We start from the raw sequence: 26059 nt of genomic DNA on the forward strand, positions 1-26059 counted from the left end.
AACTCAGTGGCACAATGGAATTGCAGATGTTTCATGCATACTAGAGTATCTGTATTTATGTGCAATCATGCAAGTTTAAAATGCGTATCTATCTAACTATAAGTGTGTGCGCAGCATTACTCCAACTCCTCTGTGTGTTTTGCTACTTCCAATGCTAAACGGTGGGCAAAGCATTCCCATTATATAGTGCATTGACATTCCATTGGGGTCAGCGTTAGTGGAGCATGACTGTATTCATGCTCATGCGGTTCGTGCGCTAGTAGAGAGCAGTGGTCATGGCTGTCACACAAGCTTATAAATGCACATGCACACATGCTCACACTGTGCTTTGTGAGGTAGGACCTTTCCAGGAGTTGCATCGGACCTGTCAAAAGAGGATGGATGAAGAAGCTGCCCTGTGCAGCAAGGGACTCTGGGGAAATACTATCGCCGCAATATTACACACCGACTCTCCCCACGCACAAATGTGTGTGTTCTAAATTGGAACATGCTGAAAAGGCAAATTATGAGGACGCACATACATGCCATACTGACTCTTGCATTCACGCACGTAAACATGGCTGTTGGCAATCTTATTAGCAGCTACTGTGTGGGAAGTTGTAGCAAATATGCTGTGAATAGAGCTTAAATTGACATACAGTATCTTAGTAAAACATGTGCTGCAAGTTCTTGTCCCGTCAGAGAATAAATACGTTTCCACCTAAAAGTAAGGAATTTAATGAGGACTGTTAAATCAAAGCCAAATCCATAAGGAAAATCCAAACCTGTGAGCTGTGAAACTACTTGTCGGCTGTATCATAGGCACACCTACGTTTTCAATCTTGAAGAGTAACGCAATTAAACTTCGGATTTTATGTGTCGGTCACACATTTTACTGAGGGGTAAAAAGCACGTCCCATAAAGCATGGACACCATGAAGCCTTAAAAGCAGTAAGCGGTATCTGTAACAGCTACTGTACAGTATATATGTGACAAGATTGACGTGTTGCTTGCAAACACAATTTGGCTCCCAATTGGGCTGACGTGTGTGCCGGATGGTGCTTGAATATGAAAAGAAGGGGAGGGGGTGCACTACAATTGAACCTATAAGGCCGCCCATTTTAAAATAAAGAACGCGGTCCATATCTGAATCAGCTAGTTATGGTATTTGGTAACACTTTATTTGACAGTGACGTCATAAAACTGTCATAAGACAGTCATATACATACATGACACTAACACGGGCATTAATGAATGCTTATGACAGATGTCATTAAGTGTCTTCTGGCAAATTATGTTACTAACGCCATTTATATCCAGTTTGGATCTTTTACATCTATTTAAAGTGAGATGACTTGCCGGATAACACTAAATGACATCTGTCATGAGCATTTATTAATGGTCATGACGTGTCCTGTTTACCTCATTATGAAATCTATGGCCCATGATACTGCAATGTCATAAATATGACTGTCTTATGTCAGTCTTATGACTCCACTGTCAAAGAAAGTGTTACCAAATACCATAACTAGCAGTTAATGAAACAACTGGAACAGTAACTGAAGAAATAATTAGCACAGAACATGAATTTTGATTGTTATTTACATCTGTAGCACTGCAATGCATGCTAAGAGGCATGTTAGACAACAACAGCGTTGACGGCAGGACAGACAGCCATTTTTCAGAGGATCGGAATCGGGTGCAAAGGATCGGGTTTTTAATTTGAAAAAATATACTGTAATTTTCAAACTATAAGCCGCTACTTTTCTTTTTGAATCCGGCGGCTTATTTGTTTCATAATATGAGCTAATTATTTCTTTAGTTATAGTTGCAGTTGTTTCATTAATTACTAGTTAAGGTATTTGGTACCACTTTCTTTGACAGTGATGTTATAAAACTGAGACAGTCATATACGTACATACATGACACTAACATTGGCATTAATGAATGCTTATGACAGATGTCATGATGTGTCATCCGGCAAATTATGTTACAAACGCCATTTATATCCAGTTTGGATCTTTCACATCTATTTAAAAGTGAGATGATTTTCCGGATAATGACATAAATGACATAATAATAAATGACATTTATTAATGGTCATGACAGTGTCCTGTTTATCTCATTATGAAATCTATGGCCCATGATACTGTCATGTCATAAATATGACTGTCTTATGACAGTCTTATGACGCCACTGCCAAAGAAAGCGTTATCAATTACCATGACTAGCAGTTAATGAAACAACTGGAACAGTAACTGAAGAAATAATTAGCAGAGAACATGAATTTTGATTGTTATTTACATCTGTAGCACTGCAATGCATGCTAAGAGGCATGTTAGACAACAACAGCGTTGACAGCAGGACAGACAGCCATTTTTCAGAGGATCGGAATCGGGTGCAAAGGATTGGGTTTTTAATTTGAAAAAATATACTGTAATTTTCAAACTATAAGCCGCTACTTTTTCCCCTTCTTTTTGAATCCTGCGGCTTATTTATTGATTTATTTGGGTTAATAGGCAACACGTGCCTCCTGGTATGCATTGCAGCGCTACAGGTGTTAATAACAATCAAAATTCATGATATGAGCTAATTATTTCTTTAGTTATAGTTGCAGTTGTTTCATGAATTACTAGTTATGGTATTTGGTAACAATTTATTTGACATTGACGTCACAAAACTGTCATAAGACAGTCATATACATACATGACACTAACATGGGCATTAATGAATGCTTATGACAGATGTCATGAAGTGTCTTCTGGCAAATTATGTTACAAACGCCATTTATATCCAGTTTGGATCTTTTACATCTATTTAAAGGGAAATGACTCGCCGGATAACATTAAATGACATCTGTCATAAGCATTTGTTATTGGTCATGACAGTGTCCTGTTGATCGCATTATGAAATATGTGGCCCATGACAATGTCATGTCATTAATATCTTATGACAGTCTTATGACGCCACTGCCAAAGAAATTGTTACCAAATACTATAACTAGCAGTTAATGAAACAACTGGAACAGTAACTGAAGAAATAATTAGCACAGAACATGAATTTCGATTGTTATTTACATCTGTAGCACTGCAATGCATGCTAAGAGGCATGTTAGACAACAACAGTGTTGACAGCAGGTGGCAACAAAGGTCGACTGTCTCCCCTAAGGGAGCTGTGATGGCCAAATGAAGCTTCTTGGCTACAAAGCTTCACGGTGGTTCATTTGGTTTTATGACAGTCTTATGATTCAGCTGTCAAATAAAGTGTTACCGGTAAATATCTTTTGATGTAAATATCCCATAATACAGTGAGGCTTATCTATGAACAAATGCCGTTATCGTGTCAAATTTGGTGGGTGGCGCCTTATAATCTGAAAATTACGGTATATTGTTTTTATGCCTAATTACCAGAAATCCCTTGATACAATTGAGGTTTCACACAACACTAATGAATTTCTTTTGTGACATGAGACATTAATTTAATTGGTTCTGTGCAACTTCTGCAGCATTTTTGCCTGCAATGACCATTGGTCGAATTCTGAATCATGTGGATGCTGATTACTTTGCCTTGACAACTCAGTAGCAGCAAATCAAAACAAACCAATGTCAATGTCTCTAATTTCAATCCTGTATAATGGTTTCCTTCCGTCCGTCAAGGCAGTCAATCTGCCTGCTTAGCACACGTCTGAACGATCCATTAACAATCGTAAAGTCTGCGCAGCTGACAGATAGACCCTTGAAGGCGAAGAAGGTCAGTCTGATATTACAACTTTAAAGGTTTCCTATTATGGCTCAACTTCAATGTAACTACTCACCTTGCCTTTAATAGCTGCTGGCTATGCGGTGGCTCAGCCTGAGCATATATGGAGATTCTAAATTCAGACTCTAGGATATTACTGGGAAGCGGAAAGCAATTTATGAGTGTGTTTCTCTGATACTGGTTGGAGGTGTGTGTATTGTTAATGAAATTGTCCCAGGGGTGAAGGAGAACTCGTCGGCGAGAACTTGTCTGGCCGCAACAGCCTGCCGGGACATACGGGAGGCTTTGAGCGCGGCAGAACCTGGCACTAAAACTGCTTAAGTGGCACTTTTTATCCCTTCATTGAGGCCTTGCCCTCCGATTCTTTCTTTTCTACCTTAACTCTCGCCTTTCCTTACCCTATTACCTATCCATCCTTTCTTTTGCGCCGTCATTTCAAGTTTCCAGCATACTGAGTAGTAATGATGACTTTGAACAGAGAAGACAACTTGCCGCGTTCAAAAACAAAGCTCTAGGTGTATTTGAGCTTTCAACCTTTTTCCCCCTGTCTGTTCTCCCCTTGCTCAGCTTGAGAGAGGACATGGCAATGGTGAGCAGGAGAGCAAAGAGAAGTGAGTGCAAGCTTTTAGGAAGATTGCAAAGAACACCACAAAGGCATGAGGGTGAATATTAAGTGGCTTCTCAATCTCTCGCCGGAGTAGTTCCAGTCTGCAGAAGTAGCAAAAACCAAGAGATGGCGAGAGATCGCAATGACACAAGCTTTTAAGCTACGCATTTTAAGACAGTAGCTTTAACACCAGGAATTAATATAAATGAATGTTGGCTAATGTGGTCTTCAACACAAAAAAAGGCTAGGTAAAGTCCAGTCTTACTTGGAATTCCGGGTGGGGTCTTTAGGTATTTTCCATTGAAATGTTGGATCACTACTTCACATTTTTCTGTGGACTCCATCCTGTAACAAAAAACAAACAAACACATAACTTTATATTCATTCTTCACCGCGGATTCAGCTGATTTTGCAGATAAATTTGTTCATTTTTCGCGTCACACCAGCCCAATGTGCTGCATGGTTTTGTTGCTACACCAGGGAGAGTGCTGTGAGCCTTCTTGGGTTTCCAAAAGATCCTGTTCACTGCGAAGAATGGGCAAAATAAGTCCGACAATTGAGAATCGCTGGAAAACGCTGACTGCTCCATGAGGCTCAATGCTAAATCTGTTGAAACCACCGAAAGATTTTTTTGTCATGTCTTACCCACTTTAACATCATGCGTTATATATTTTATTTTTCATAAATTATATCATTCATTTTTATCGCAGGCCACATCATAGTCTATGTTCATGTTTGCGCGGGAAGAACGTGCAAACTCCATACAGGAAGGCCAAATTCCAGCAGGACCGAGAACCAAAAGTGGTATTTGCCATGTGGCAAAATAGATTTTGCCATTTGGTTTTTTTTTGTGTTTTTTTTGCCAAGTGGCAAAATTGATTTTGCCATGTGGCATTTTTTTTTTTGCCATGTGGCATAATGGATTTTGACACGTGGCATTGTTTTTGGTATGTGGCAAAATTGATTTTGCCATGTGGCATTTTTTGGAGGGTATATGGCAGTCCGTAACATTGACGGCCATGCACATCCAAATTTTCCATTCATGGTAAAAAATAAAAAAAAATCACAGCCACACGTTTTTCTGCCAATTAAAATGAATGGAAAATTTGGACGTGCATAGCCGTCAATGTCATAGCCTGACTTGGGTGTCCATTGAATGACAATGCACTGAAATGGTAAGTGGATGGCCAAAAATCACAGCCACACGTTTTTCTGCCGTGTAAAATGAATGGAAACTTTGGACATGCATGCCCGTCAATGGTAATGACGCGCATGGCCTGAGAAACTGCCCGAAAAAATTCGATATAACCCCCCCAAAAATGCCACAAACCAAAATCCAATTTGCCACATAGTTTTGCCATGTAGCATTTTTTTTTGCCACGTGGCAAAATGGATGATGCCATGTAGCATTTTTTTGCCATGTGGCAAAATGGATTTTGCCATGTGGCATTTTTTTCTTTGCCATGGGGCAAAATGGATTTTGCCATGTGGCATTTTTTTTTTTTTTTGCCATGTGGCAAAAGGGATTTTGACACGAGCCATTGTTTTTGGTATGTGGCAAAATTGATTTTGCCATGAGGCAATTTTTTGGGGGGTATATGGCAGTCCGTAACATTTATGGCCATGCACGTCCAAATTTTCCATGTGGCATTTTTCTCTTTGGTATGTGGCTTTTTTTATTTTCCATGTAGCATTTTTTTCTTTGCTATGGCACAAAATGGATTTTGCCATGTGGCATTTTTTTGCCATGTGGCAAAATAATTTTGCCATGTGGCATTTTTTAGCCATGAGGCAAAATGGATTTTGACATGTGGCATTTTTTTTGTGATGTGGCAAATTGGATCTTGGTTTGTGGCATTTTTTTGGAGGGGAGAGGGGGGTTATATCGAATTTTCTCAGGTATATTGCAGTTTTGGTCGTGGACGTGCATGGCTGTCAATGTTATGGACTGCCATATACCCCCCCCAAAATGCCACATGGCAAAATCAATTTTGCCACCTACCAAAAACAATGCAATGTGTCAAAATCCATTTTTCCACATGGCAAAAAAAAAAAAAAAGCCACATGGCAAAATCCATTTTGCCACATGGCAAAGAAATGCCACATGGCTAAATCCATTTTGCCACATGGCAAAAAAAGAATGCCACATGCAAAATCCATTTTGCCACATGGCAAAATCCATTTTGCCATATTGCAAATACCACTTTTGATTCTTGTTGTCCCTCTCAAATTTTGCTTTTGAACGTTTGAAGCATTGTGCTAAAAAATAAAGAAATAAATCATCGCCATCAAAATAGCAGAAATCTTGAATGGACTTCTTCCACTTCTACTCTATGTTATGTCATGCTGTATTAGCATTTTTATTCACCACAGTGAGGTCATGGTGAGTTAAACTTCACAAGGAGTGCTTCAGTTAAACAATCAGAAGAACAATTATTTCTTACTGCTACTTTAGTAATTCTCTCCCCTTCCCCAAAAGTTACATCCAATCGTTTCATCTAAAATGATCTGAGAGATTAGTAGAGATTACAACCAATCCAGTTTGATTCACCGAGTGAGAAGTTCATCAAGAAACTTTGGGTTTAATCAGGCAATGGCCTTTTCAGCCTGCCAAACCGAATACGAGACTCCAAATACAAGCAGGAGTGAGACATTCATGGTAATATACTTTTGCAAAATTCATCGCTTTGTAGATTCTCGCGCTTTATTCGCTCTCACCGCCGAGAATACTCTTATCATTCTGTCAGCCGCCCACTTGTCTGTCCTCTTTCTCTCATATCTCCACCGTCATCCTTCTTTTTTCTTTTTAACTGAGCTTCTTTATCGCTCTCTTTGTCCCATCCATCTTACTCTCAGCCCGTCTGAACCTCTTCCTTTTGACGGCTCTCTCATTCCTCCCTGTCTTTCAACCTTGCTTATTTCCTCCATCTTTTACCGTTACACCACTCTTTCCTTGCCCTGCTGTTTTTGCCTTGCCGCTCACCCTTTTGTTTTTCTGCTCTGGTGTTTCTACACCATCAACCTTCTGACCATCCCTCTACAGCTCTTTCTCTACTTTTAGATGATGTCATCTTTCACAATTTTGAGTGTTCTATCTTTAGCATATTCAGTATTCGCCTATTTAATTTCACTTCACTAGCTAGGGCAACTTGGAGTAAAGTTCAAAACATGGTTTGATTCAGAAAATTTAAAGAATGACCACTACCAGCAATACCTGCGTGGTGTTGTAAATTAGTGGTGAAAATGGCAAAGCAAGTTGATGTAAAACACCACTGTTGATTACAAAATAAATGCCATCATTCGTTACACGAACTCCAAGATAATAAATACAAAGGCATATGATCAGATGTGGGGCTGACGGGCAGGCAAGCCAAGCAGTTGCTTGAGGCCCCGGCTAATGAATGGGTTCCAGAAGGGCTCACAAAGCTTAGGTTCATACCGCAGGTCTTAACGCACAATTCCGATTTTTTTGGCATATCTGTTCTTTTCGCGTGTCCAATTGTCCATTGAACCTGTTCAAGTATCACGTATCCGCTCTAATTCGAAGTCCGAGATGCGCGAAGCAAACTGACCCACATGCGCAGGAGCATCAAAACAAATGACTACACATGCTCACGCAATGTTGTGAAATAATATTTTATTCATGCTTATAAAAACACAAACATTAACTGCTGTGAAACTATGCGTTTTTTATGTTTTCATGTGAGATTGTATTCATTTTCACGTGCTCCATGTATTTCTTTGAACATATTACAATGTTGACTGCCTTATCTGATTTGATACCTTCTTGTACCAGCTAGAGCTGGTGCTCAAGGTCATAACTCAGGATGTTTTTCTGTGGAAAATCACCAGAGTTGGGCTGTAGGGTTCACTTTCGTTTTTGTAGAAGGTATCGTTTCATAGTAAGCAACGCCCTTTCTTCAGTGTATAGAGGCTTGACTTGTATTATCTCCTTGTACTTCTGCGTGGTCACAGCTCCTGGTTGGATCACACCATTTCTACCCTTGATTTATATCTTGTTGATCTATAAAGTCTCTGAAGCAGGCAAGCCTTGGCTGAGTCTGATTCTTTTCTCTTATTTGAGCTATTGATTGCCACTTGTCTTGGAGTTCAAAATTGAACTTCCCTGACAAATGTCATTCAGGGTGATGATTTTTTAATTTCTTAAAATGTATTTTAAGAAACAGGACCGGAGGGTGTGTTCCAATTATAGAGGGATCACACTCCTCAGCCTCTCCGGTTAAGGCTATTCAGGGGTGCTGGAGAGGAGGGTCCGTAGGGAAGTCGAATCTCTGATTCAAGAGTAGCAGTGTGGTTTTCGTCCTGTTCTACCGTCGTGTTCCACCGTGGAACAGTGGACCAGCGCTACACCCTTGGCAGGGTCCACGAGCGTGCATGGGAGTTTGCCCAACCAGTCTACATGTGTTTTGTGGATCTGGAGAGAGCGTTCGACCATGTGCCTCGGGGAGTCCTGTGGGGGATGCTCCGGGAATACGGGGTACCGAGCCCCTTGGTAAGGGCTGTACAACTGATGTCATAGTTTGGTCCGCATTGCCGGCAGTAAGTCAAATTCGTTCCTAGTGAGGGTTGGACTTGGTCAAGGCTGCCCTTTGTCAGTGATTCTGTTCATAATTTCTATGGACAGAATTTGCGTTGAGGGTGTCCGGTTTGGTGACCTCAGCATTGCATCTCTGCTTTTGCAGATGATGTGGTGCTGTTGGCTTCATCAAACAAACCGTGACCTCCAACTCTCACTGGAGCCGTGCACAGCAGAGTGTGAAGAGGTTGGGATGAAGATCAGCATCTGCAAATCCTCAGTCGGAAAAGGGTGGAGTGCCCTCTCCGGGTCGGGGATGAGATCCTGCCCCAAGTGGAGGAGTTCAAGTATCTTGGGGTCTTGTTCACGAGTGAGGGTAGGAGGGAGCGAGAGATCGACAGGCGGATCGGTGCAGTGTCTGCAGTAATGTGGACTCTGCACCGGTCCGTAGAGGTGAAGAAGGGGCTGAGCCGAAAGGCAAAGCTGTCGATTTACCAGTGGATCTACGTTCCTATCCTCACCTATGGTCACGAGCTGTGGGTCGTGACCGAAAGAACGACAGGAAACAAGCGGTCGAAATGGGTTTCCTCCGCAGGGTGTCCGGCTCGCCCTTAGAGGGTGAGAAGCTCTGTTATCCGGAGAGAGACTCGGGGTCGAGCCACCTTTCCTCTGCGTTGAGAGAAGCCAGCTGAGGTGGCTCGGGCATCTGCTTCGGATGCCTACTGGACGCCTCCCTGGAGAGGTGTTCTGGGCATGTCCCACCAGCGGGAGGCCTTGGGGATGACCCAGGACACGCTGGAGAGACTATGTCTCTCGGCTGGCCTGGGAACGCCTTAGGGATCCTGCCAGAGGAGCTGGGTGAAGTTGCTGGGGAGAGGGAAGTCTGTGCTTCCCTGTTAAAGCTGCTGCACCCGCGACCCGACCCCGGAGCAGGCGGAAGATAATGGATGGATGGATCGATGGATGGTTGATACTTTGATGTGAGTGTTGTCAAAACTTTGGACCATTGTCTTGTCTACAGGTGGTAGGATAAAAAGTTAGAGTCAAGATTGAGTCGTGATTGTGGTTCCTGTACTGTTGTTTGAATCCGTTTTTTTCAACAGAAATTGAAATCTTCACATTGAACTGCCTCCCTGTGTGTTGCCTGGTTGTGGAAAAAGACATTTTTATGAAGCGATGATTTATGTGGTTGTATTTTTCCATTTTATCAAAATAATTTCTCTTTCTCAGATCGCTGGGCGGGATGTGCTTCCTGCCCATGAAAATCTGTCTGACTTCATTACTTTTCCTAGCAATTTTCAGTGATTTTCTCAGCAGTGAGTTGTAAGCTATTCCTATTCCCATGCATTATTTTATTCATGGTCTTCAAGGCCCCTCTAGCCATTCATTTTCTGCCGTCTCTTGTGTCGCCCCGTTTTCCGGCGGCGGAGCAGGCAGGTAGACAGAAAACAGGTGGGTAGCTGCGGAGTCAATAAGGCCGACAGGTGGTTGTGTTTCATGGGGAAACTAACCGCTCGGCCAGACGGTCTGGCGGCCGCTAAGGATGTCGAGCTAGCCGGTCGCTGGCTGAGCTGGCCGTGAGGTAGGCAGCCGCTTCGCTGTGTGCTGCTGGTTAATGGCATCAAGCGCTGCTGTCTGCAATGATTAGTGCTCAGGCTGGAGTAATGGGCTCTGATAACAGTAATGGATCAGCCCACAAACACTTAGCTCAGTTTACTCTCTAATGCCCCTCGTGGTTCGACCCGCTGCAGCTGTCTGTTGACACAGGTATCACGGAGGCGCAAATATATATATAGCAGGTCCTGGAATGTGGCTAAATTTGTGCAATTTGGCACAGACATTTTAGGGGGGAATGTGTCTCTCTGCGGAGAGGTCAGCATGTCTTGCAAGACCAGGCCATTTCAGCAATTATCAAAGGGTCAACTTTGTTCCAGTATTGAAGACTGATGGCACAACATCCACAAGTGGTTGGTTAAAGATGCAAAAGTGTAATACAAGTAGTCCCCGGGTTACGAACCCAAATTTCCGTCGCCTCGTATGACAGAAGCAGACTCAGATGTCTGACATGGATAAAGGATAGCTGCGCCCACATGAAGCTGTAAGTTGTTTCAGCTCATATATGTTTGTTTATGAATTTGTAATTAAAGTTTACAGCTACAGTTTGTGGAGTTGCGCGTGAGCGATTTGCTATGAGAATTGTAAATATGTTAGCATTCATAGCATTTAAGCTAGCTGACTTTGGTTTAGGAAAATTGGGCTAATTTACACTATACTCTTACTAAATTTGCATGTTGATCAGTCTAGATGGACGCTTGAACACCAATTGTTTTGATTTGATTTGACAGTGGCGTCATAAGACTGTTATGAGATTGTCATATTTATGACATGACACTATCATGAGCATCTGTTATATGCATTCAGGATTGCTCATGACAGTGTTATGTCATAGTTATGATTTTCTACACTTTATTTGACAGTGGCGTCATAAGACTGTCATAAGACAGTCATATTTATGACATGACACACGAGCATCTGTTATAAGCATGAATTAATGCTCATGACATCGTTATGATTGTCTAATGACAGTCTTGTGGCACCACTGTCAGTGTATCCAAATCCCTTATGTAGCAATTAATGAAAGAACTGGAACAGTAACTGAATGATTAATTAGCACAGAACATGAATTTTGATTGTTATTTATACCTGTAGTGCTGCAATTCATGCTAGGAGGCATGTTGGACGATAACAGTGTTGACAATAGGTGGCAAAAGAGGTTAATTGTCTCCCCCAAGGGAGCAGTGATGGCCAAATGAAGCTTCGCAGACAATTGGTTCAAAGCTTCATGGTGGTTCATTTGGTCTTATGACAGTTGTATGATGCCGCTGTCAAATAAAGTGTTACCTGTTAATATCTTTTGGTGTAAATAGCTCATCGTTTCTTTTTTATTTAAAAACAAAACAAAACTAAACTAATTTTCAGACTATAAGCTGCTATTTTTTTCCTACATTTTGCATCCTGTGGCTTATAGTCCAGTCCGGCTTATTTGTCAAATATTTGGGTTAATGGGCAACCATCACGGCTCCCATGGGGGAGACAGTCAATCCATGCTGTGAACATTGTTGTTTTCCAACATGGGTCCTAGCATGCATTGCAGCGCTACAGATGTAAATAACAATCAAAATGTATGTTCTGTGCGAATTATTTATTCAGTTACTGCTCTAATTGTTTCATTAATTGCTTTTTGTGGTATTTGGTAACACATTATTTGTCAGTGGCGTCATAAGACTGTCGTAAGATGGTCATTTAATGACATTACACTACCATGAGCATCTTTTATAAGAATTCATTAATGCTCATGACGGGGTCATGTCATAGTGTCATGTCATTTGGGTTAATAAGCAACAAATGCCTCCTAACATGCATTGTAGCGCTACAGATGTAAATAACAATCCAAATTTATGTTCTGTGCGAATTATTTATTCAGTTACTGTTCTAGTTGTTTCATTAATTGCTTTTTGTGGTATTTGGTAACACTTTATTTGACAGTGGCATCATAAGACTGTCGTAACACACTATCATGAGCATCTTTTATAAGCATTCATTAATGCTCATGACAGAGTGAGACATTCATGGTAATATTAAAATTAATTAATCTCTTTGTAGATTCTCGTGCTTTATTCTCTCTCATCATGAGCATCTTTCTTAAGAATTCATTAATGCTCAGGACAGTGTCATGTCATTTGGGTTAATAGGCAACACATGCCTCCTAACATGCATTATAGCGCTATGGATGTAAATAACAATCAAAATTCATGTCCTATTCTAATTATTAATTAAGTTACTATTCCAGTCGTTTCATTAATTGCTAGTTAAGGTATTTGGTAACACTGACAGTGGAGCCTTAAGACTGTCATTAGACAATCATAACTATGACATGACATTATCATGAACATCTGTTATAAATATTCATTAATGCTCTATTCACCCAAATAAATCAACAATTACACCGCACAGAACTATAAGCTGCAGGATTCAAAATTGAGGAAAAAAGTAGCGACTTTTTGTCCAAAAATTACGATATTTTTTAGATTAAAAACCGGATTCTTTTCAACCGATTCCGCTTCTGTGAAAAATGGCGCGGCCGGCCTGATTTCCAATCACGTGTTCGGATCGGGACATCCCTAGTGCAAACCTAGCTTAAATATGAGGACAATTACAAAAAAAAATGCATGATAGCCAGTCAGAAAAGCTCCAATAGTGGCCGCAGCTGATAACAATGACAGACTTGTTACTGTACGTAGATGAAGAAAGCAAAGTGATAACAGTAGAGAGGTAATAAACTATGCAACAAGCGTACCTGGCAAAGCCGACTCCCCTGCTGACTCCGTTAGCATCCCTCAGTATCCTGGTGGAGATGACGTGACCCAAAGGTTTCAACATGTTCTCCAGTTCCTGCTCATCCATCGAGATGGGTAGGTTAGAGATGTAGAGGTTGGTAGGATCCTGCTCCTGTTGCTGCAAGGGAGAGGAAAAGCTATGAGTGGAGAACTCGCGCATTACAATCCAGGCTAGAAACCATGAAATACGAATTGGCTCTGAGTCATAAGCCGCCCGTAGAGTGTAGTAAAGCTGTCAAATGGGCAACCAAACACTTGTTGAACTCACACATTTGACGAGAGCAACGCATTTATCTTCAAGGCATGTGGAAAAACTGCATAGGTAGAATTCACGAAGGAGTAAAGGTGTGTATTCATTATGCAGAGCTAGGTAACATGAAGGAATAGTGTTGTTTTTTAACACCTGGACTATTTCTGTTGTTATTTTGATGACCAGCAAAGACAAACTGCAGCTTAGAAGCCAGACAAAAGAACGCAGGTGCTGAGCATAAGTGGATTTCATGGGGGGCCACGGTGGCAGGGCCCCCCCCTGGTGTCCGAAAGGTGTCATTGCAATTGACTTTCCTATATATATATGAAAGTTGAAAAGCAATAACACTGCAACAAAAATGAATGAAATGAACAAAAATATGTTTTTATAATGGGTCAAAATTATTTTTCAAGCAGCCTAGACTTTCATTTGTTTTGCATATAATTTAAAAACTGAAAAAAAACTGGAAAAAAAAAAAATTATTTTTTTTTTGATTGAAGCAACTTTTTGGGGGGATTGAATGATTTAGACACAAATGTCCCAATCATAATATGACCCAAACACAAAAAGGATTGCTTCAATCAAAGAAAACTTTTTCAATGAAAAATTAAGTGTTCAAATGCAAATTTTTCAAAAAATTTTTTCGCATTAAAAAATGATTTGAAATTTTTCTTTTTTGGATTGAAGTGATTTTCTTTACTGAAATCTATATTTTTTTGAAGCAACTTATTTTTTGACTGAATAATAAAAACAAAAATGTCCTAGACAAAATGTGGCCCAAAAACAAAAGTTGCTTGAATCAAAAAAACTTGACTTCAATCAAAAACAAAGAAAAACAACAAAAAAACTAAACAAAGAAAAATAGCTTTCACATGCATTTTTTGGGGAGTTTTTTGAGTTTCAAATTCATTTTTGCATTCAATCACTTTTTTTTTTTTTTTTTTTAATTGAAGCGGCAATTTTGTTTATTGGTTGAATAGTAAAGACACAAATCTACCTCCATATGGGTCCACCCAGGGGATACAATTTTTGACTGGGGTAACTACATTGGCACGACACCGGCTGGCGTACCATATTGATGGGGGAAAATATTATGTGATGCCTTAACATAAGCACATTATGCCTTTGTGATGTATGATTGCCTCTGTGACCTAGATTGTAACAACTTCTCCTTGTTTACTCCGCCACTTCGACGCCTGTTATTGTTTTTCACCTTGGGTTCCATAGTTAGGAGGGAATCTCACGAGATAACTTAAATAAACATTCTACTTTAGCGTCTGGGAGCCTCAACTGGGAGGGAATCTCATACCCTTACGGGGAGGGAATCTCACGAGTTCAACTTGTTTTTCACACTACTTTAGCGCCGCCTGGGTTGTACAACAAACCAGCACTGGGTGGGAGCCTCTGGGCAGGTGGTGCGTTTTCGTGGGGGCGGGGATTTGCCACCCGTGCCCCCACGTCGGCGCGCCTATAAGAGTCGGGAGATTCCCCAACCACCCCGAAGTCTGCCGGAGGATTGCATACGGGTCGCTCGGCTATGTTCCTTCGCCGCTTTACCGGAGCGTTGACTCCCCGCTCATTTGTCAACGGTAAGCGATTTTCATTGCTAAGGAACATCTTGTCGTGCTGTAACGGTAGCGGGGGGATTCTGGGATTGACAAACTAGATCTAACGTTAACGTTACTACTTGTTATGCTTGTTTTTGATATTTGTTTGCTTGCTCTTGTGAAGTCAAACTCCGCCTATGGTGCTGAGCTGTGACATCATTATCTTCACAAACAGTTTTTCTTGCTTGCAGTGACCAGAGATCTTCCTTAACGCGGACAGTTTTTGTGCAATTTTAAAATCACAACTCCGTGCACGTTCCGCTTTGCTGTGCTCTGACTTGGAACTGTTTAATTACCCCCTTCCTGCCTGGTCGGATTGTACTGTCATGGGATGGCTTATTAGGCACTGTTAATACAATCATTGGATGCTCTAAAATGTCAATCATTATAGCAGCACCACTGATTCGCAGAGTGTGCGCATGCTAATCAATGCTGAGCTGCGACGCTTCATGATCCCCAATGGTATGCAGTAACTTCTGGAGATGGGACAGAACGTATCGTTTATAAAATGAATATTTGTTTCCTTAAGGTTTAAAACTCAAAGATTTGTCGGGTCGATAATGTAAATGACTTTTTAATTGCAGTGCCCTGAGGTTGCTGAAAGCTAGGTAAAACTGCACAGCTGGTTGAGGCTTGAGCCCGAGGTAACAGAGGGCCCAGTGAGCCCAACTGTCGAGCAGCTGGGCCCTGCAGTTCAGCCAGACAAGTCAATCAGTTACCAAGCCCGCAAGACAAATGTATCAGTGGCTCAAGTCTGTCAGATTGACTCCAAACTAAATCGAAAGTGAACTTTCTGTGTATACAATTGGTGACAACTTTTTCAGATGATTAAAAGTCAAAGGGGGGGTTGAAAAGAGGTGTATTACTGTCATTTCAATGGTTGCAATTCATACAGGGAACGAAATAGTGCTGTGCTTAAGACTGTAAATAGCAGCAATTGCCTAAGTATTCAACAAGACGAGACCATGGCACGACCATATAAAAATCCTACCCTCTTAAATACCATGACAGGGGTAGACAGTAAGGCGCAGGTCAACGTGTCAGTTATGGATCCCAATAATCACGAACAAGAACAATTTGCTTTTATAACATTTTATTTCTTTGAGGCAGAGTTAATGAAAAGTGCAGCAAAACGGTGCAGAAACATGAATCTAGTGTAACTAACCCGATTCCAATTCCATAATTACTTGAGTATAGCCAGTTCGTCCTCCATCTCCTCCTCAATTGACTGATTTTTGCGCCCTGACGCCCAGGTAGTGTATCCAGGGCGTCCATTGAGAGACAGCGAGAATGAAAAGTGGTATTTGGTATGTGGCAAAATTGATTTTGCCATGTGACATTTTTGGGGGGTATGTAGCAAAATGGATTTTGGCTTGTGGCATTTTTTGCCATGTGGCATGATTTTGCCATGTTTTTGCCACATGGCATTTTTGGGGGGGTATGTACCAAAATGGATTTTGGTTTGTGGCATTTTTTTCCCATGTGGCAAAATTGATTTTGTCGCGTGGGATTTTTTTGCCATGTGGCAAAATTGATGTTGCTGTGTGGATTTTTTTTCGCGAACCGGAAAATTCTATTTGTTTTTGTTTTAGTTTTTTTTCCATTTGGCATTTTTTTTTTTTTTTTTTTTTTTTTTTTTTGGTATGTGGCATTTTTTTTGCCATGTGGCATAATTGATTTTGCCATGTGGCATTTTTGGGGGCGTATGGAGCAAAATAGTTTTGGCTTGTGGCATTTTCTTTGCAATGTGGCATGATTTTGCAATGTGGTATTTTTTTGCCATGTGGCAAAATTGATTTTGCTGTGTAGCATTTTTTTTTTCTCACGTGGCATTTTTTTCCAGAATGTGGCATTTTTTTGCCATCTGGCAAAATTGATTTTGCCGTGTGGCATTTTTTTGCCATGTGGCTTTTTTTTTTTTTTTTTTTTTTGGTATATGGCATTTTTTTGCCATGTGGCAAAATTGATTTTGCCATGTGGCATTTTTTTGCCATGTGGCAAAATTGATCTTAAGGCATTTTTTTTTGCCATCTGGCAAAATTGATTTTGCCGTGTGGCATTTTTTTGCCATGTGGCTTTTTTATTTTTTTTTTTGGTATATGGCATTTTTTTGCCATGTGGAAAAATTAATTTTGCCGTGTGGTATTTTTTTGCCATGTGGTATTTTTTGATTTTTGGTATGTTGCATTTTATTTTGCTATGTGGCAAAATTGATTTTGACATTTGGCATTTTTTTGTCATGTGGCAAAATTGATTTTGCTGTGTAGCATTTTTTTTGGCATGTAGATTTTTTATTTTTCATATGTGGCTTTTTTTTTTTGGGTGTATATGGCATTTTTTCAGGCCATGCACTTCCAAGCCATTGACGGCTATGCGCGTCCAAATTTTCCATTCATTTTGAATGGTTGAAAAATGCGTGGTTGTGATTTTTGACCATGTACTTTACATTACAGCGCATTGACATTCAACTGGCACCCAAGTAAGTGTACACATACACTATATGTAAAACTATGGCCAAGAATGGTGTTCATGGGAGGACTCCAAGGAGGAAGCCACTGCTGTCTAAAAAAACCATTGTTACTCGTTTAATGTTTGTAAAAAGGCACTTGGACACAGAAGTTTTGGCAAAACATTTTGTGGACTGATTAAACCAAAGTTGAATTGTTTGGGAGTAACACACAAGCGTAGAGGAAAACTGGAACAGCTCACCAACATCAACACCTCATCTCCACCGTGAAGCATGGTGGAGGCAGCATCATGATTTGGGGCTGTTTTGCTACTTCAGGGCCTGGACAACTTGGAATTGTTAATGGAAGAATGAATTCAAAAGTTTTTCAGGAAAACCTGAGGCCGTCTGTCAGACAGTTGAAGCTAAAAAAGAGGATGGATGATGCAACAAGACAATGATCCAAAACAGAAGTAAATCAACTTCAGAATGGTTTCAGAAGAACAAAATACACGTTCTGGAGTGACCAAGTCAAAGTCAGGACTTGAACCTCATTGAGATGCTGTGGCATGACCTAAAGACAGCGATTCATGCCAGACATCCCAGGAATCTGACTGAACTACAGCCGTTTTGTTGAGAAGAATGGGCCGAGATTAGCCCTGATCGATGTGCCAGACTGATCTGCAGCTACAGGAAGCGTCTGGTTGAAGTTATTGCTGCCAAAGGGGGGCACAAAATATAAAATGTGATGGTGCACTTACTTATTTTTCTCCCTTCTGTCATTGTTTGCATACTATTCGGATTAAAATATGAAAACCTATAAATGTTTGGGTGGTTTGAGTTAAAGTAGACTCTGTTTTTACCTCTGTGTGATTTTGACAAAGATTAGATCACATTTGATGGTGATTTTATGCAGAAATGTGAGAAATTCCAAAAGGTTCGGATACTTTTCGTACCACTGTAGCTACCTTTTTTCCCTGCAGATTGAGCTAATTCATGCAAAAAGAAAAAAAACCTCAAGTTTATACAAGTGAGGCTTAATTAAATCTGCTCATAAAAACCCAATCTACCCTGCTACTCTTCTACTACATTTGAGGCATGTATGCTCGCAGCTGGGGATTCCTTTCCTGACAATGTTGGGCTGTGTATTTTTTTTTTTTTAGGATCATGACAATCCAACGTTGGGCCGATTGAACTAGTTTGGTGACAGATTTACTCACTTAGCTATACGAGACTATGTGCTTTTGAATGAAGCGCCGTCTACTCCGTATGCGGTAAAAAGGATACGACAAAAGAGTGTTAATAGCGGCGCTCAGCTCGCGGGTGGATTATCACGAGCGAGCTTCATGTAAGCACGGCTGCCTCGCTAAATTCTCCCTTTGATGACGTTCCACACTACAAAGCCCTTAACACCCAGATGAGTAGATTATGGGTGGCGGTGGTGGAAATGGGAGCGTCTTAACCGGAGGTGAGATGGGCTGGCACATTCCGCAAGGAGATTTAATTTCCTTTAATGTCAGCCTTGGCGTACACGCCGCTGTCAGGCTATGAATGAAACAGTAATTGAGGTGTGTGTGCATGTGAGTCTACATCCAATCTTACAGTAATTATGCATATATTCCTATTCTACCCAATGTGCATTAAGATGCATTTGTGTCAATTCGATTTCAGGTCACACATTTGGAATGGCGGTTGTCTGGCTATGGGCTGAAATTTGTATCATCAGAGGCTGAATCTAAATTCCGTAATTTTAAGACTATATGACACCACTTTTTTTCCCCTTATTTTGAATCCTGCGGCTTATAGTCCAGTCAGGGTTTCCCCAACATATTAAAGATCATGGCGCAGCGCCACAGCAAAAATAAAAGCCGCCACACCTTGCAAATTCCATTTTTTTTTTTTTTAATGAACTACCATGAAGCTTTGAACCAATTGGCTGCAAAGCTTCATTGCTTCAAGAAGCTGGTTCATTTGGTCTTATGACAGTCATATGATGCCGCTGTCAAATAAAGTGTTAATATCTTTTGGCGTAAATATCCCATATTACAGTGAGGACAGCTGCGGTTTATAGTCCAGTGTGGCTTATCTATGAACAAATGTCGTTTTCGGGAGGTCGGGGCTCCGATCTCGCTTCGCCCCGGGGCGGCTCCTCTTGCCATCACTGAAGGCTGGTTGGTGGGTGCACGGGTGCCCCGGGGGACCACCCTGGATCCTGGGGGGGGGGGGGAGACGATGGCTCCTTTGCTGGGCTGCGGGAGGAGGGAGGGGATCTTCCCATTCATTTTCAATGGCAAAAAAAAAAACAATGTCCCCAAATCAATAGGACACGTCCCCCAAATGTCCCCAAATGACCTTACATGACGAGGACACGCCCACCAAATGTCCCCAAATGACCTAATATGACCAGGACACGCCCCCCCAAAGGTCCCCAAATGACCTGATATGACCAAGACACGCCTCACAAATGTCGCCAAATGACCTGCTATGACCAGGACGCGCCCCCCAAATGTCCCCAAATGACTTGTTATGACCAGGACACGCCCTCCAAATGTCCCTAAGTCAATAGGAAGTGACCTGATATTGTCCCCCAAATGTCCCCAAATGACCTTATATGACCAGGACACGCCCCCCAAATGACCTGATATGACCAGGACACGCCCCCAAATGTCCCCAAATGACCTGATATGACCAGGACACGCCCCCCAAATGTCCCAAATGACTTGTTATGACCAGGACACGCCCTCCGAATGTCCCTAAGTCAATAGGAAGTGACCTGATATTGTCCCCCAAATGTCCCCAAATGACCTTATATGACCAGGACACGCCCCCCAAATGTCATCAAATGACCTGATATGACCAGGACACGCCCCCCAAATGTCCCCAAAAGACTTATGACCAGGACACGCCCCCCAAATGTCCCTAAATCAACAAGGAAGTGACCTGATATTGTCCCTGAAAAGTCCGCAAACCAAGCTGGGCGGGGTTAAGATCTGTATCTCCACACAGCAAAGCCCCAGAATAATTTCTCCAGAAATTGCAGTTTCTAGTTAATATTGTTACTTTCCGGAATAATTAAGGATAGTGTTCTGTTTATTGTGCAGTAGGCCTAACATGCAGTTTCAGAGATTTGCAGTGGTGAATGGGACTTTTATATTTTCATATTTTATCCAAATAAATGTTCAAATGTTCTACAATACTGTATCATGTTTTTATTCTTCAATCAGTTAATATTAACATTGTTGATGTGAAAGATGTTATAGAATGTATAATGTAATAACGCATAGATCTTTAAAAGTACCATCAGTTACTTTGTTGAGTAACTAATTACTCTAACAATGAGGTAACTGAGTTAATAACAATTACTTTTTGGGAGAAGTCATTTGTAACTGTCACTAATGACTTTTTTAAAGTAAGATTAACAACACTGCTTGCCATGAAGAACTGTTGTGGAAGATTATAAGAAAGTCTCTATGCTGGACAGAGCATAACTCCTTCCCCTCACCACTAGGAGGAACAGCTAGAATCCAAGTGTGTATTTGACAGGATGAAAGGGCTGTTGTGAGGATGTGTCATTTACTGCTGACGAATGGCCCCCATGCAAGAGCTGACAGCTTCACAGCTGTTTTTCCATTTCAACAACCTGCTCTGTTTAAACCCGACTGAAATTTCTGGAAGAATCACCAACCTACAAAGGGAAAAAAATATCAATATAACATACATAAAGGTTGACAAACGCTATAAGGAGCTTTCAAAGACCCCTGAGGAGTAGAAAATATGTTGAAGTAAAAGGATTCCTGGCTTAAAGAAACAAATATTCCCAGTTTTCCCAGCTTCTCTTGTGCCAAGACACTTTCTTCACGTTGGAAAAATTTGCAATATTTACTTTTCTTTTTAAATGAACATTCTAAAACATTTCTCAAAATGAAGAATGGCTCATGCACACACACACATCTTAAGACTCAACTCCAAGGCATTAAACAAATGCGCAGCCTTTCACACTCACGTCAGCACCTTCACAGAGAACCGAGGTTCCTATTTAAACAACATTAATCAGCAATGTCTACAAAGTGCAGTGTTGTTCTAAATTGTTCACTCCGTCACGGAGGAAATTAGAATTCTGTTTCTTTGGCCCCATTAGTGATTTTCCTCCTCTGATGTGATGCGACTCCTGTCGAGAGGTCATCTGAATGAGGATTAGAGGTCTGTTCGACACTGACACCTGCAGAATGGTTGCTACAACTGTGCAGAAGTTCCACTCATAAGTGAATATTAGTGGAGAGCCTGAAGTGTGCTATTTGTGTAAATTAGACACACTAGCACCGCCAGCATTAGCTAGGTTTACATGCAGACATTTATTGAAATAAATGACGATCTGTTTATATATGATGTACCGAAATTTTCAGACTATAAGCCACAACCCACCAAACTCTACTCTAACACACCCAAAATAAAATAAATAGCACTTAGAGTATACCATAGTTTAAGGAAAACAAGCAGAATATATTTGCCATTGGGCATAAGAGATACATGACTCCTTCTTATCACGGAAGCCGAATTTTTGTGTGTCATGCAACTGACTGAGCAAGATTGATGCTGACATCTACAAGCCCACGTCTGCACTACCAACTCTCGCAATCAGTTCTCCCGGACAGTCCAGAACAAACGGCGGGACGCCCTGTCCCAACACAAGGAACACCGGAGAATGCCTGATATCCAAATGATAACACGACTGACGAGACTCCAAGAGCGCCTTTGACGCTGAGGTGGCAAAATCCACAACCCCCGTTGCCCTGACAACAGTAACTCGCAAATCCTCCTGTCCAATCCACAAACAGACACTAATCCTAATCCAACGCCAAAACAAACCCTTCTTCCTGCACACGGCCCACGCTGTGCGAGCCTTCAACAGCATTGTCATTTTTTCTCGGGAACCTTTTGTTGACTTGTGATATGGTGACCTCGGACCCTCGTCTCGGTCCCTCTGTGCTGTATGATTGCTGTCGACTCTGAATAAATTGTCAACTTGTGTTTCAAAGCCTTTTTCCAGCTTTCAAAATGGAGTCGTGACAAAGGGTTAAGACTAAGGTAAACGCGTGGAGTTTGGCCTTTTTGCTGGGTTGTTTTAGTCACCAGTAACACTTTATTTGACAGCGGCATCATAAGACTGTCAAAAGACCAAATGAACCACCATAAAGCTTAGAACCAATTGGCTGCATAGAAGCTTCATTTGGCCATCACTGCTCCATTGGGGAAAACAGTCAACCTCTGCTGTCAACACTGTTGTCGTCCAACTTGCCTCCTATGCCTCCATCTCAATATTCCTCTAAGAATAAAAAGAACTCTTACCGTGACAAAAGGGTGGCGAGCCAACACCCCGATCAGAGTCCCCAACGGATGATGTACGAATCGCTTGGCTTTATTCCTCTTCTGACTCTGATCGGGGTGTTGGCTCTCCACCCTTTTGTCACTGTAAGAGTTATTTTTATTCTTAGAGGAATATTTGTGCTTAGACGGTAGCGCGGGGATATTAGAAGTGACAATCTAGATCTAGCGTTATCGTTACCACTTGTTATGCTTGTTTTGATATTTGTTTGCTTGCCTTTTTGTGGGATTGTACTCAATAAACATTTTGAACTCTGTTATAATCATCAATAAACATTGTCTATTGCGAAAAAGTGTGCTTGTTGCTGACTCACCGCGAACCAGTAACTTTTCGTAAAACACCAGTAGATGGCGGTAATGCCTAATGGTAAACTGCCAACAAAAACAGAAGAACTACTTCTTCCCTCTCTACTACTAGGAGCCATGTTATCGCATGCAGGTGCTGCCACCCAGCGGCCGGAGGGATTCTCTTCAAATTGGTCCTGTGAAAAATCATAATAACCGGGCATTTTTATGAATTTATAAAACCAGCCCAGACGATGAGGATACTACATGAAAGTAGGTCTTGTCCGGGCAAAAGAGGACGTTTGGTCACCCTAAATAAAGTCCTCCAAGTGCCATTTGAAAACGGCTAAATGATGCTAGCATCGCATTCACTTGTCGTATCAAATAGTGAATGCCAATCCATTTAAAATTGTTCCTTTGTAGCAGCATGGAGCCATATTCATCTAGAAAATCCTGAGTTTTGAGTTAGTCTGACAAGTTTCTAGTAAGCGATATCAGTGCAAATGTAGCGGCTGAGAGTTACGTCATGGCAAAATTTGGAAAGCCATTCTTTTCAAACATGTCTAATCCATTTTTTTTATTTTTAATGAGAAAATATGAAGCTCGTTTGCACCCCCATTAAAAAAATTATAATCCATACATCATCCACTTCCTTATAAAAGCCACAGAGTACAAGAAAAAAGTAGCGGCTTACAGTCCACAAAATACCGTACTTTAACACAAGTTGTTACAATGCATCTCAGACTGAAAATATTTGCTTCATACTAATCGAAACACAAGGCTCCATGACAACCCAGCTATCGGTTGTGGTTGAAGGACTAAGAAGCAGCCTGCTGGGCGTCAAATCAAAATTGTATGTCTATTGTCCCGCACAGAAGCGTCCTCTAAAGAAAGCCCATAAACAGTTTGCTGAAGACAAGAAGGCTAATGACATGGAGTAATGGAAGCCATTCCTGCGGTCCGATGAGACCAAGATAAACTTGTTTGGCCCAGATGGTGTCAAGCGTGTGTGGTGGAAACACGGTGAACAATTCAAAGATAAGAGTGTGCTACTAATACAATCAATCATGGTGGAAGTGCCATGTTCTGGGACTGCATGAGTGCTGTTGGCAATGAATGGTTAAAGCTTATTGACTGGATCATTAATGCAAATATATCCCACGACGTCACCTCTTTTTGGAAAGGAGTCCACAAGGAAATTTACCAACAGGAAAACAAATCCTAACCTAACATATGATGAATCATAGACTTCATAATGATTGATGGATCAGATTCGACCTTCAGTGCGCCACGCCTTCATGTAGGGGGCCATCCCACAATCGGCTTCAGTTATTCGCAGTCGGTTGCAGCGACACATGCAGCGAACCAACGCCGGATTTATGTTGAAAAAGTACGAAAGCTGTACCGCTACAAACAGGAAGGATTTTCTCAGGGGTGATTTGTTCGAGGATTCATGGTAATTATGATATTTTTTGTTTTTTCACAAGAATTTTCAACGTGAAAAGCTTTTTGTTGTAAGGCGGCGGCCACATTGACTCACAGACTTTTTTTTTTTTGTGCTTTTAACCAAGTATTGAGACGTTTTACGTTCATATCTATAGAGAATTCAGGGATTTAAGCATTTATTCACAAGAATTTTTACTAGTGAAGCTTTGTTTACATATGGCGGCCGCCACATTGACTGACAGACTAGCATCGTACGCGACATATTTACGTAAAATAAATGCGAACTGCACGTTTTTTTTTTTCTTTGCTTTTCACCAAGAATCGAGACTGTTTTACGTCCATATCGATAAAGAATTTAGGGATTTAAGCATTAATTCACAAGAATTTTCACAGGAAAAGCTCTGTTTACATAGCGTGGCTACCACATTGACTGACAGACTAGCATCGTACTTAGACATATTTACGCAAAAAATATGCTAACTGCACGTTTTGTTTGTTTTTAACCAAGAATCGAGACTGTTTCACGTCCATATCTATAAAGAATTCAGGGATTTAAGCATATATTCACAATCATTTTCACCGGAAAAGCTCTGTTTACATATGGCGGCCGCCACATTGACTGACAGACTAGCATTGTACTTAGACATACAGTATTTACGTAAAAAATACGCTAACTGCACGTTTTTTCTTGCTTTTAACCAAGAATTGCGATTGTTTTATGTCCATATCGATAGAGAATTCAGGGATTTAAGCATTAATTCGCAATAATTTTGAACGGAAAAGCTGTTTACATATGGCGGCTGCCACGTTGACTGACAGACTAGCATCATACTTCGACATATTTACAGTGGGAAGAACAAGTATTTGATACACTGCCAATGGGAAAACCCATTGGCAGTGTATCAAATACTTGTTCTCCCCACTGTACGTAAAATAAATGCTAACTGCACGGTTTTTTTTTTGCTTTTCACCAAGAATTGAGACTGTTTTATATCCATATCGATAAAGAATTCAGGGATTTAAGCATTAATTCACAAGAATTTTCACTGGAAAAGCTGTTTACATATGGCGGCCACCACATTGACTGACAGACTAGCATCATACTTAGACATATTTTCGTAAAATAAATGCTAACTGCACGTTTTTTTTTTTTTTGCTTTTAACCAAGAATCGAGACTGTTTTACGTCCATATAGAGAATTCAGGGATTTAAGCATTTATTCACAAGAATTTTTAATGAAAAAAATGCTTTTTGTCTGTGATTCCACTCGGTCAGCTTTGACGACCACGCCAGCGATGCAGGCCCCCTAATAATCGGCAACGCGTCTCGTCAATATCATTTTGAATTCTATGGATTAAAGAAAA

The 26059-nt window shown here is 41.0% G+C and overlaps 1 protein-coding gene across 5 annotated transcripts in view; it reads right to left on the bottom strand.

Annotated features, from left to right (window-relative positions):
• The window catches only part of rbms3 (RNA binding motif, single stranded interacting protein), a 629442-nt gene that overhangs the window by 170173 nt on the left and 433210 nt on the right, over window positions 1–26059 (bottom strand). For all 5 annotated transcript variants that reach the window (XM_057827865.1, XM_057827863.1, XM_057827866.1 and 2 more), the window contains exons 5-6: window positions 13240–13397; window positions 4611–4690 (exon numbers count right to left, since the gene is read on the bottom strand). In XM_057827865.1, the coding sequence (XP_057683848.1) occupies window positions 4611–4690; window positions 13240–13397 (238 nt within the window). The remainder of the gene's footprint in view (window positions 1–4610; window positions 4691–13239; window positions 13398–26059) is intronic.

Source organism: Corythoichthys intestinalis, chromosome 22 (genome assembly GCF_030265065.1).
Source record: "Corythoichthys intestinalis isolate RoL2023-P3 chromosome 22, ASM3026506v1, whole genome shotgun sequence".
Lineage (NCBI taxonomy): Eukaryota > Metazoa > Chordata > Actinopteri > Syngnathiformes > Syngnathidae > Corythoichthys > Corythoichthys intestinalis.